We start from the raw sequence: 12232 nt of genomic DNA on the forward strand, positions 1-12232 counted from the left end.
CTTCCATTTCTATTTCGGTTACCGTCAACTTTCTGATTCTTTGCAACTTTAAAGCTAATTCAGCAATGAAAATCCAAGGAACAAAGTTGAAGTTATAACTGTTTCTCTGGATGTTTGATTATGCTTGTTTCGCAGCCATGGATTTTGATATCATGATCATGATCCATTTTGAAGGAGCTTCAACTTCTAAAATTACCGATGGAATGCATGAAAAATCAAGGCCCTCGACTACTCAAGACAAGAATTCATTAAAGAAACATTAATCTTGAATCACGTCTTGTTAAGACTAACCTTAATCTTGACTAATCATGTTTCCCATTTTCAAAACACCTAATTGAGGCTTCTTTCCGGTCAAATTTTAAGCAAAAACTAAAAGAACAAAAAAAGAAAAGAAGGAGAGCAAAATCATTATCCTAATCTATATAATGGCAATACCTTGACGATCTCCAAAATGGTCGTGGTAACCATTGCCGCAGCACGATCGGTGTAATTCCTTTTAGAAACAATCCTGTGAAAAAACTCACCTCCCTTGCAAAGTTCCATGACAAGATGAACAGCATCTCTATCCTCGTATGCCTCCTCGAAGCTCGCAATGTTAGGATGTTTAGGCAAATGCCTCATGATCTCCACCTCTCTCCTTGCATCCTCCACATCAATTTCTTTTCATCAGTTTGGATCTAGATATGGTCTTGCATGCGTACTTCTCACCTGTTTTGATATAAAAAATATTGGTGAGTGATCCCAAATTCACCTCAGCCTAATTCTCTCCCAAACGTGTATTTTTCATGAATGTTGTGGCCTGTAAGCTCCTTGATCAATGATGTCAGTGTTGATCGTGAATGAAAATCCTTTTCTGTTTGTTTTTGTGTTTTTTAAAGATATTTATTATTTATTATTTTATTTTAAATTAACATTTTTTTATGTTTTTAGATTATTTTAATGTATTGATGCCTGAAATGATTTTTTAAAATAAAAAAATATTTTTTTAATATATTTAAAAGCAAAAAAACATGTTAGAAACAACTATTATCACATTACCAAACATCCTAGTAGTCTTTGTTTACTAAATTTAGTTTTTGTAGTTGTGATTTAAAAAAACCTAAGTTTTAAAAAATTATATTTATAGTAAAAAATATGTGTAAAATGTTTAAATAAAATTGTGATCTAAATTAATGTTGCTAATCATATTAACAAAAAAGAATGTAATTATTTTTTAATTTTTAATTATATTAATTTACATTTCATTAACATAAAATTTTACAAACAGTTATACAAATTATAACACCTTTTTTATTACCTTGTTAAACTTGTCACAATCTCATTTCAAACAAAATCTATAGGTTTTCATGAGTTTGTGATCACGGAAATATATTGATTAAAAAAATGATCAAAAATAAAATCAGAATGATAATAAAATTCTCTAAATACAATATTTTCTTGTAATTTTTGTTTAGTATAGTTATGTAGTGTCATGAATGTTAAATATGACATATTTTTAAATTTTTTTTTATTTTAAATGTATATTTGATGACATAGTATAAACCTAAAAATTCATATTTGTTTAGATATCTAGAATTGACTAAATAGTACTTTTCTATAATAATATCTACTAAATTTATTAGGTACTTATCAATAATAAAAATAAAATTACATGTTCTTGAAATATATAATATTACATATGTTGGTTTGTTAATATATTCCGTGGCATAATAAATTTGATGTTAGGATTGTAATTTGTCTCAAAAAATATTCACATATTATGTTCACTATCATCTCATTTAACTTCAATAAATATGAATTATATGTCAAAATTACATGTAATCGCAATATTTTGTGTATGGATACTGTTTTATTTATAAATGATATTTAAATAACTCTACACAATTCAAAAACAAAAAACAAGAATAAATAAGAAATTAAAAAAAATTATGATATTGTTTCTTTGAAATGAGACATATCTTGGATTATTTGTAATTTCTCGTATTGTGTTTAAAAACTTAAGATCTTCTGTTTTGAGCTCGATGAAGTAGCTAGGGAATACAATCCAACACTTGCCATGGTTAACAATGGGCCGTGTGAGCATAACATCAGAGGCAAAAAGACTTCAGTGTGTTTTTTTGCAGGCTTATATCATGCTTTGCAGATTCTAGTGCTCTGGTTTCTCTTCTAGTTGAGAGCTTGAAGGAGGAGGGTTTTTTTTTTTTTTTGCCTTTTTTACAAACAGTGAGAAATAGACCTGTTAAAACATGTAAGGAGTTCTGATAAACCTGTTAAAATTGTGTTTTAATACGTGAATATTAAAAATAATTTTTAAAAAATAAAATAATTATTTTAATATATTTTTAAATAAAAAAATATTTTAAAATAACTTAATTGTTTTTTATTTTTTATTTTTATCCCGCAACGCAAAACTCAGTGCAGTCTTTCTGCCCTAAAAAAAAAAAAATGCTGTTTAAAAATGAGATCACGGCCGTCCGTCAACACGAGTCGTCGAAAAGGCGTCAGTGATTCGAAAGTGAGCGGTCGAACGGCAAGTATTTCAAAACTCGACAGGGCCCCACCTCCTTCTTTAACTTGCGGGATAAGGAGATGACGTTGCTATTTCATGTACCCAGGTGTAGTTTTCTCACGCTCAACATAGGTGAAAAAATAAAAGTCAAAGACCAAAACGAGAGAAAAATCCCCCCATCAACCAATTAGAGTAGAACAGATTCTCGAGCTCAACTAAACCTTACTTTCTCCAATGATAGCCCATCATCTAAAAAAGGGCCAATATAAAGCCCGTGGCGGGAGAGAGAAGAACTGCTCTTCCCTTGCATAACAAGAAGTGCTTGCGGAGACTGTTTTCTTCCCATTTTCCTTCCCTTCTTTCCTTGTCCGCGCAGAAAAAGGGATTCGATACAGTACTGAGCTTGTGTGCGAGCGAGGGTTTTGAAAATGGCGCAATCGCCATCATCTCCTACGTCGTGTAGTTCTTCGCCATCATCTCCTACGTCGTGTAGCTCTTCATGTTCTGCACCATTTCCGCAATCGAACTTCGCGTCGTCTCTTCCAGTAATGGCTCTCAAGGACAAAATTGTCGAGAAAATCTTGGAAAATCGCGTCACTCTCATCGTCGGCGAGACTGGCTGCGGTACGAATCCTTTCGTTATTCTCTTTTTTTTTTTTGCATTTTCTCTTTTAGTTTTTGGCTGATAAAAAAAGCAAAAGGATAAAAATAGGAAAAAATCTGTTTGGTTCTGAAATGATCAAGCTGAAAAAAAAAATAGAAATAATGGAAACAAGTTTTATTATAACAAATAGCCTGGTTTTTTACTTGATACCATGGAATATTTACTCTTTTTTTTTGTGAAAAAGAGAAAATCGTAGTGCTTGTAACCTGCTGTTATGGATGACTGGGGTTTATCATTCTCCGGAAAAAAGAAAAGGAAGATTTTTATTTTAATTAAAATCTGAGATGAGTTCAAGTATATTGGATTGGGAGGGCTTATGAATTTATAATAATTTACATGGTTTTTGTATAATTATATTTTTAGCATTTTGTGGTGTTAATAGATTTTTCTGTTATATTTTGAAGGAAAGAGCTCTCAAGTTCCACAGTTTCTTCTGGAAGAAAACATGAAACCCATTTTATGCACGCAACCAAGGAGATTTGCTGTTGTTGCTGTTGCTAAAATGGTTGCTAAAGCTCGTAACTGTGAACTTGGAGCACAGGTTGGATATCACATAGGTCATTCGAAGCTTATATCGGCAAGGTATTGTCCAGCCCGTGCGTTGATTTACTAGCTTTTCCATCTCTTATGTCATCTCTACTCAAGTACTGTGCTATATCCTCTCCTTCTCTCTGCTTGACACCCAAAGTGAGGTCTTGGGACTGTGATGTGTCTTTTTCCTTATTACTGGTGGTCTTTACACTAATTACTTTTCTTTGCTTTAGCAGTTCAGAAATTGTCTTCAAAACAGCTGGTGTTTTGTTGGATGAAATGCGAGATAAAGGGTTGAACGCTCTCAACTACAAGGCTATTATTCTTGATGAAGTGCATGAAAGATCTGTTGAATCTGATCTTGTTCTTGTTTGTGTCAAGCAGTTTCTGTTGAAAAACAATGACCTGAGGTGCCTCTTTGGCTTTTATCATGTATAGCAATGTTTTCTGTATTATTGAATTTTGTTTTCTTCCATCCTAAATTGCTTGGTTGAAGCCTTTGTTTGCTGACTTGATGCTATTTTCATGCTTTTTTTTTCCTTCCTCTGCTGCGCTATTTTCATGCCTTTTTTTTTCTTCCTCTCCTGCTCTCACCTTCTCAGTTTATTTCTACAAGAGTGGGATATTTGTCTCTTCACATTTTCTGTCACAGTTGTCCGAGTCACGTTAATTGGAAGTCTGACAGATGTTTGTTTTCTTCAGGGTGGTATTGATGTCGGCAACTGCTGATATTGCAAGATACCGAGATTACTTCAAAGACCTTGGTAGGGGTGAAAGAGTTGAGGTGCTTGCAATCCCTACCTCCAACCAACAGGCCCTTTTCCAGCGAAGAGTGTTATATCTTGAACAGGCAAGTATTTGTATCTAGGGACTTTTCTTGATGGAATTTGTACTCTTCATCAAAGACCTTGAATTGATGAAGAATTCAACTGGTTTTAATTCTAGATTTTTCAAGCACAATGCCTCCTTTGAGCATTCTATAAATGTAAAATATCAGTTTTTATAACAGATGTCTTCTCTTGGCACTATTTAATGATGTTTTGGCTTGGGACGCAATAAAGTACAAGGAGTGGGGATGCCTAAATTGATTGTTTTATGACTGCCATATTTATACTAGATTTCCATCAGGAAGCCTTTGGCAATCCAGACTAGCAAATTTGAGCTGAATATTTAACATGTTCCTTTAAGAATGAAGAAGTTGGTCAGTGAGTGTGAATCAGTTTAATAGGTGGTTGAAAATAACTTGGGTGTGGTGAGTCAGTTGGCATAGGAATTTGACAGCATAAAAAATAGATGATGCAATCGATATATAAGTTGTTTGGAATTATTCCCGCATAACTAGGTTTTGAAGGGATAATATGGTTGGATGAAGATTTGGAGGTAAAAAGCATGCAATGTAAATTCTCATAATCATTCATGTTGTACAAAAAGATCATTTGTTAGGTATTTCACTGCATAGTAAATCATGATGAAAACATCACCATGCAAGTATGCATTGGTGTGTGGGGCTTGCATATATCTGAATGGAAGGGGCCACAGAGGCAGTGTCACATTCTTTGATGGCATGTGCAATCTTTTGACAGAAAAGCCATTCCTTTAGTATAATTAATGATTTTGTTCTGTTTTCGGAGCAGGTAACTGAACTTCTTGGAACGAGTTCAGACTTATTGGCTCAAACCTACTGTTCAGGACCAAACCCTTCTATGGCTGCTGCTGATATCAAACCAGAAGTGCATAGACTTATTTTTGATTTGATTTTGCACATTCATGAAAATGAACCAGACATTAAAAAGGGCATTTTGGTTTTCCTTCCAACGTACCATGACCTGGAGCAGCAGTGGCATCGTCTGAATCCACTTAGTTCATCTTTTAAAGTTCACATTTTACATCGAAGCATTGACACTCAACAAGCTCTTATGGCTATGAAAATCTTGAAATCTCATCGGAAGGTATGCATCTAATTGGTTGGGACATCATTAACGTGGTTAGTGGAAGACAATAGGGAAGTGAATCTGCATCTGACATTCAAAAATCAAACAAAATGTTCACATCTTATCATACACATACTTCTTGTAAGGCTTGAACATGTTTAAAAGCTTAATTTGTGCCCTTTTTGTTCTAGGGTTGGTTAAGTTTTGGTGCATATTTTCCATCAGACATAACCATACACACTGGACACAGTAAAATTTATCAATAGAGTTTGATTCTTCAATTCTTTCATTCACAAATGTTTACGACACTGATGCCTTTAGCCACTTTTAGTTTCAGTTCTAAAACTTATCGTGGTTGAAGTTGTTTCCTTTTCATAGGTAATATTGGCCACAAATATTGCAGAATCATCTGTAACCATACCCAACGTAGCCTATGTCGTTGATTCATGCCGATCTTTACAAGTTTTCTGGGACGCTACTAGGAAAAGGGATTCTACAGAGCTTGTTTGGGTTTCTAAGTCTCAGGTATCGTGAGCATCGTAAAGTTTGGTCTTGGATTTGCATAGTCTCACTCTCTTATTAGTGCAAATTATGGTTTAGGCTAATCAGCGGCAAGGGAGAACTGGTCGAACTTGTGATGGCCAGATATATCGGTTGGTCACAAAATCATTTTTCAACAAGCTGGAGGATCATGAATGTCCAGCCATATTGAGGTTGTCATTGCGGCAACAAGTTCTTCTGATGTGTTGTGCTGAATCCAGAGCCATTAATGATCCCAAGGGTATGGTTCTTATATTGTTGTGAATTGTACTTCACAATTAATGGTTGGGGCGGAATATCTTTTTCAATTCACATGTAGCCACTTATCTTGCATAGATGCATGAATCGGAAAGAATGCATTTTCTTCCCTATGCTGGAATTACTTTTCTTTACTCTGAAATGAGCTGGTGCTTAGAATTTGGATTCAACTCAAATTAGGTCAGTTATTTCACAGCATTCATCATAGAACTTCCTTTGTAGGTTTTCTACTGTTTACTTGCACATAGGCGTGATGCAACAAAGTGAACCTTTTTGTTGGTGTTGAATGAATGCCATGATCAAAATCTTAAACTGTCAAGTAGGTCAAACTGCACACTGTATATGCTTGACACCTTGTAGATTTGCCTACACTGCTTGAACCACTTTTTAAGTTATAACATTCTCCTGAAACCTGAATTAGGTTCTTTATTTTATTTTTATCTTGTTGCATTTTCAGTTTTTAGTGCGAAAATAACTGTCAAGTGATTTAGATGTTAGCTGTTGGAATTAATTTCTGTAAATTTGATGCCAGTCTTGTTGCAGAAGGCTTTGGATCCCCCAGGTCCTGAATTTATTGAAGATGCATTAAATTTGCTTGTTCGCATGAAGGCATTAGATAGACCATCTCCAAGGGGGCGGTACGAGCCTACCTTTTATGGACGGTTGCTTGCCAGTTTCCCATTGTCCTTTGATGCTTCTGTGCTTGTACTCAAGTTTGCAGACTTTGGATTGCTCCAGCAAGGCATTCTACTGGGCATATTGATGGATACCCAGCCTCAACCGATTCTTCGTCCTTTTGGAGAGGAAAATTTGGTATTGTCTTATAAGTTGCATGCGCTTGCTTGTGGGAACAATTCCCTCTCTGATAATTTTTTTTTTATCAATCTTCAGTATACAGAGTATGTTTTTGGATATTATGGTGGAGACTGTGACTGTACTGTCCAAATTGGTCGAAAGGAGATGATGCTAATTGGAAACCTGGGTGCATATCAGTTCTGGCAATGTATATTTAAGGTAAAATTGGTTGCTAGCTCACACCTTTTGAAGAATGCTCTTTATAGTAGATATTTTGTGCATGTTTTTAAACATTCTGCCTTCTTCTGAAGGATAAGCACCGCCTTGAACGCTTGAAACACCTTTTGAAGATTGATGAAGTGAAAGATACCACTGTATTGCTGCCAAAGATTGAAGAAGAATGGTGCACATTCCATAATCTTGTCCGATCATCACTACATAATGTCTCTGAGATATGTATGTACTTAAACACTATAGCATCTATGTTTTGTTACATGCAATCATTACCTTGTCTTGTATGGTAAACCCCTTTGGTTTTTCAATTCGATTATATTATTATTCTCATTTCTTTTCTTTTCTGTTTTATTTTCTCTTCCAAGCTTATCTCCAATTTGGTGATCTTTTCTTTCAGATGAAGATATACTAAATTCACTGCATCGGTTTCGGCCAAGATTTTTGGGTACCTGTAATGATTTACTGACTTGTCATGACCCTTATGAATTTAAGCACACTTGTCTTCTAAAATGTCAGCCAAAAGGAGATAATGATACTGTTGTTGCGGATGATGAGCATGATGAACCATCTCATGAAACAAGGAAATGTTTTGCGGTACCATTTGTTGCTGCAAGTAATTTTCAGACCATAAAAGTGGCTGAAAATTTGTCAAATATTATCAAAGAGGTAAAATGCCTTACACCTTTAGCTTACTTTATTGATACATTAATTATCATTTCACTTATTTCCCATGTTCAACAGATAAGAGTTCAGCATACAGACAGCACGTCTGACAATCAGCATGAGTATATTGTTAATGGGTATCATGGCAATGAAGAAGCTTCTCTGTGTATATATTTTATGAAGGGATCCTGCAACAGAGGCAGTCAATGTTTGTTTTCTCATTCAGCTCAAGCGAAAAGAGATCCATGCAAATTCTTTTTCACTTTACAAGTATTTCACTTCTGCAGCTTGAGTTCTCTTTTTATATTCTATACTGCTTTCTTTTTGTCATTACTGCAATAATTAGCATACTATGTTTAGGTGGCAAAGCTTGGACTAAGGGCCTTTCTAGCTCTATCGATCCTAGCTACCATTCAATGTCTGGGCCTATAATGTTAGTCTTATTTTGTACTAGTAATGTGAAAGAGAAACTGATTGAGCAAATTGGACTGTGTCGCCTCTCTTATCATACCATTTCTTCATAGTGAAGAGTGATGCAAACTTCTTGAACAAACAGTGGAGAAAATTTGGACAAAGCTTAGTTTTAGGTGTGGAAGAATAAAAAAGTTGATACACGTGAACCCAGTTAATTTGGAGTTAATGCATATTGTTTTTAATGTAGTGTGGGAAGGGGAATTCTAAATTTTCTGAGTTTATTTTCAGCTTCGTATTTTATTGAATCATTTTCTACATTTGAATTTATTTTCTAGTACTGTATGACAGGTGGAATTTTTTTCTTTCATTCAGTAAAACAGTTAAGATTATAGCTAGATGAGCTTGCAGTCAGGAATGAACTAAAGCTGCTATTGCAAATGAGGTTTTGACTGCTGTAATCTAATACATAGCATTGACAACAGAAGTTCTTTTATCACTATGTAATGTTGGACCGTAGAAAAATTATCTAAAGGCCCCGCTGTCATAGCTGCAAACCTTCTTATTTAGGAATCAACTACAGTTAATTCCCTTTTGCAATTAACTTAGGAATCAACTGCAATCACAATCACAACTGAGGTTTTGACTGCTGTAATCAGATATATTACTGGAAATATGGAAAATCATCTGGAAGCCCCAGTGAAATAGCTGCAGACCTCCTTATTTAGCATTTTAGCATAGGATGTAATTTGTCTCAGAAGCCTTCATATGATTTTTAAGTCATTGATGATAAGTTGTTCAAGTGACTGAATTCTCATGTCCCTCCATTGAAATTCTGTTTAAATCTGCTCTTACTTTCAAAACAATAAGTGCTTAACCCCATCTTTTCCATATATATATACATATATATGTTTTGAAAGTAAATTGTGCCAACCCACAGTTTTAGATGCCTGAATAACTTTACTTTGTTTATCTAACTGAGTTTGTCAGCATGGTTAGTAGATTAATTTGCCTGGTTGACAGTGAAGAATATGGTTTTCCAAGTGTTTGTAACAGTTCGTTTAAAGCCCCAATTGTGGATCTCATGCATTCCTCAGCTACTTGTTAAGGCCCTGTCTGAGAAAATGTGTTTGTGGATAAGATCCCTCTTGAATAATTTGACATGAGTTTCTGATTCTGATGATATCTTTGTTACTTGTATATATCTTGTAATGGTTAGTAAATTTTCAGGGATGTCGAAATGGAGAGACTTGTCCCTTTTCTCATGTTCTGGGTTCATCATTGTCATCATTTAGCTCAACTCCATGCATGCCAGAAGATGGTGCTGTCAATGCCACATCCATGCTACGTTTTCTTCCGACGTCTTCTGATGGACGTGTTCTGTTATTGGATGACACTGATTTGCGTTTCTCCTCAAATCTTGCTCGTCACTACGATCCTTGCAAAATAATTTCTACAACATGTATGTCAGACACTTTCATGTGTGACACATCATTGATGGGTATCAGAATACTGTGGGGTCTCCGCCACCCATACCAAACCATTATTTCCACTCCCAGAGGTAGTCCCATTCCATGGAGTGAAGTTAAGTGCATATTGTGGTTGCCTAATTTAGATAGCTACAGGGAAGATTTGGAGAGGCAGAAAACTCTTGTGCAGAATTTCTTTGAGTACTTAGCCATCCGAATATTAGCTGATGCCTTGAATGAAGTGCAAGTTATCCTCACCATGAACAACATCAAATTTTCACAGCTACAGGTAATTTTTTGCCCATTTGCGTTTATTTTATGCTCAATGCTTCATTTAAAATGTCATTTCCTATTTGTGATGAACTTCTGCATGACACATCTTTTTCCTTTTTATTGTCATTTGCTGGCATGATTTATGTCTGCCATGTATGGCTAAAACCAGCTATGATTCTGGCAGTGCAGCTTACAGTGGTGATATTTGCAACGATGAGCTAGTCTGAATGTGTTTGGTTGTTATTTCAGGTAGAGAAGTTGGGGAGAGACAGCTTCTTTTTCCTTGGAGAGTCTTTTCCTTTCGATGAGGAAAGCTTTGGTCAGATGCCAAATACAGTCACTACTAGAAAGCCAATGATGGTATCAAAGCCCATCTCATATGTATTTATCCTGCGACCGCCTACTGACATTCAGTTTGGTAACTATGCTGCCATACTTCAAAAGCATCTGCGCGATGTCAATGGGAACCATGTAGAGGGTTTTCAGGGTTTGCATTCGTAATCTCGCAATCTATAAATTTATGATTTTATATTGTAGATAGATGGTGGATATCAATGACAACGTTATCAGCTACTGGTTTGCTTGATATATTGTGGCCTTTTCATTTCACACGTTGCTGCCACCCTTTGAATTGAATTGGTTAATACCGGGCAAAACTAAATGCATATTTATTATTTAAATTTGGATTAGCTGGTTAAACTTTTTGCTTCCTGACATTTTTTAAATGGGATTTGTTGAAGGATATTATAATAAATGAAATAGTCTATCATTATAGTAAAACTCCTGCAGCATAATTTCGTCAGCTTGGTCAACAGAACTGAAATCCTGCTCTGCTAAGATGGGCCCGCGAAATTTGTGATTTGACAGAAGAAAAATAAGAAAAAAAAAAAGTTACACGGAGATAGTCTATGGAATTTGAAATTTTGGAAGGATTGGATCCAAATCTAAGTGAATTTCAGGATTTGGTTCATTAGGAAATATTAAAAAAAATGAGAGCGGGTGCTGATACTGAGGAAAAGATGGGTTTGAATGCTTGTGGTGGCGCTGATCTCGGCTGGGGTGGTTAATGGGTTATTGTTGGCAATCTGTGCGTGTTATTGGCTGGGACTGTGGGGACTGATTTGGCTTGTCGGCCGAGAGGGATGAGTCTGTGAATGGGGCCGATGAAGGGTGGTAGTCTATGCCTTGTTGTCCTGGTATTTTGTGGGTTTTTGGGTTGATGGCAGTGAAAAACAGCAAGGGGGTTGTTAATGGAGGCTTGAAAATTTTGTTGTGGCGAGGGAAGATAGCAATAGCCGTGTTGCTACTGGTGTTTTTTCTTATCTTTCTAATCGGAGGCCGCTGCCTCCTTTGATGTTGTTGCTCTGTGTTTTTTTAAAGAGAGAAAAAAGTATGTTTATATATATATAAAGATCAAGGAAATTTCTAGTCTTTCATCAAGAGATACATTCATTTCATTCCTTTCACCGACTCTTTCCCATCCATATTTATTTACCATACACATCTAATCTTGATAAAATGATAAACGTAAGGTTTATTTCAAATAGTAATGAGTTACACTTAAAAAAATTGATTTATCAATGAGACTAAATTAATCTTTGGCTAACAACAAATTAAGCTCTTTCACTTACAATAATAAGAATTTTTTAAATCAATTATTAGAACTTCTAGAAAAAAAATCCAAAAACAATATATTAAAAGGAATATAAAATCACCTTAAAACTTATATTTAAAGCAAAATCCAAAGCTTGTTCTTTTAATATCCCTTGCAAAATTCAATGGCCACCTCGGAACCAACAAATTCAAATTCAAGTTAAACATTCAATGGCCACCTAGGAACCAACAAATTCAAATTCAAGTTAAACATCAGCAAATCAATTAAAAATTAAATATCAATAAATCTAATATCACATCTAGTTAAATTTTCATTAACTTTCTTATCAATTAAATACCG

The 12232-nt window shown here is 35.1% G+C and overlaps 1 protein-coding gene across 2 annotated transcripts; it reads left to right on the forward strand.

Moving 5' to 3' along the window:
• The first annotated feature begins 2858 nt into the window (after nucleotides 1–2858).
• LOC105134383 (zinc finger (CCCH type) helicase family protein) lies at nucleotides 2859–10967 on the forward strand. Of its 2 annotated transcripts, none has more exons than XM_011038774.1 (15): nucleotides 2859–2972; nucleotides 3003–3133; nucleotides 3578–3755; nucleotides 3941–4114; nucleotides 4407–4554; nucleotides 5339–5653; nucleotides 6014–6160; nucleotides 6236–6416; nucleotides 6966–7246; nucleotides 7325–7447; nucleotides 7540–7684; nucleotides 7860–8128; nucleotides 8204–8395; nucleotides 9767–10294; nucleotides 10528–10967. In XM_011038774.1, the coding sequence occupies exons 1-15, from the start codon at nucleotides 2938–2940 to the stop codon at nucleotides 10777–10779; spliced, it is 3099 nt and encodes a 1032-aa protein (XP_011037076.1). In that variant the 5' UTR covers nucleotides 2859–2937; the 3' UTR covers nucleotides 10780–10967. The 2 variants fall into 2 exon arrangements, with proteins under 2 accessions (XP_011037076.1, XP_011037075.1); XM_011038773.1 differs by having other exon boundaries at nucleotides 2889–2972; nucleotides 3938–4114.
• Nucleotides 10968–12232: the final 1265 nt, after the last annotated feature.

The sequence above is a fragment of the Populus euphratica genome, unplaced genomic scaffold (genome assembly GCF_000495115.2).
Source record: "Populus euphratica unplaced genomic scaffold, PopEup_1.0 scaffold67.1, whole genome shotgun sequence".
NCBI lineage: Eukaryota > Viridiplantae > Streptophyta > Magnoliopsida > Malpighiales > Salicaceae > Populus > Populus euphratica.

Bases quoted from the DNA above. Each gene is read 5' to 3' on its own strand.
- LOC105134383 (XM_011038773.1), top strand. From the start codon at position 2,938: ATGGCGCAATCGCCATCATCTCCTACGTCGTGTAG. The intron at 4,555-5,338 runs GCAAGTATTTGT...TTTTCGGAGCAG, and splicing joins GAGTGTTATATCTTGAACAG to GTAACTGAACTTCTTGGAAC. The intron at 10,295-10,527 runs GTAATTTTTTGC...TTGTTATTTCAG, and splicing joins TCAAATTTTCACAGCTACAG to GTAGAGAAGTTGGGGAGAGA.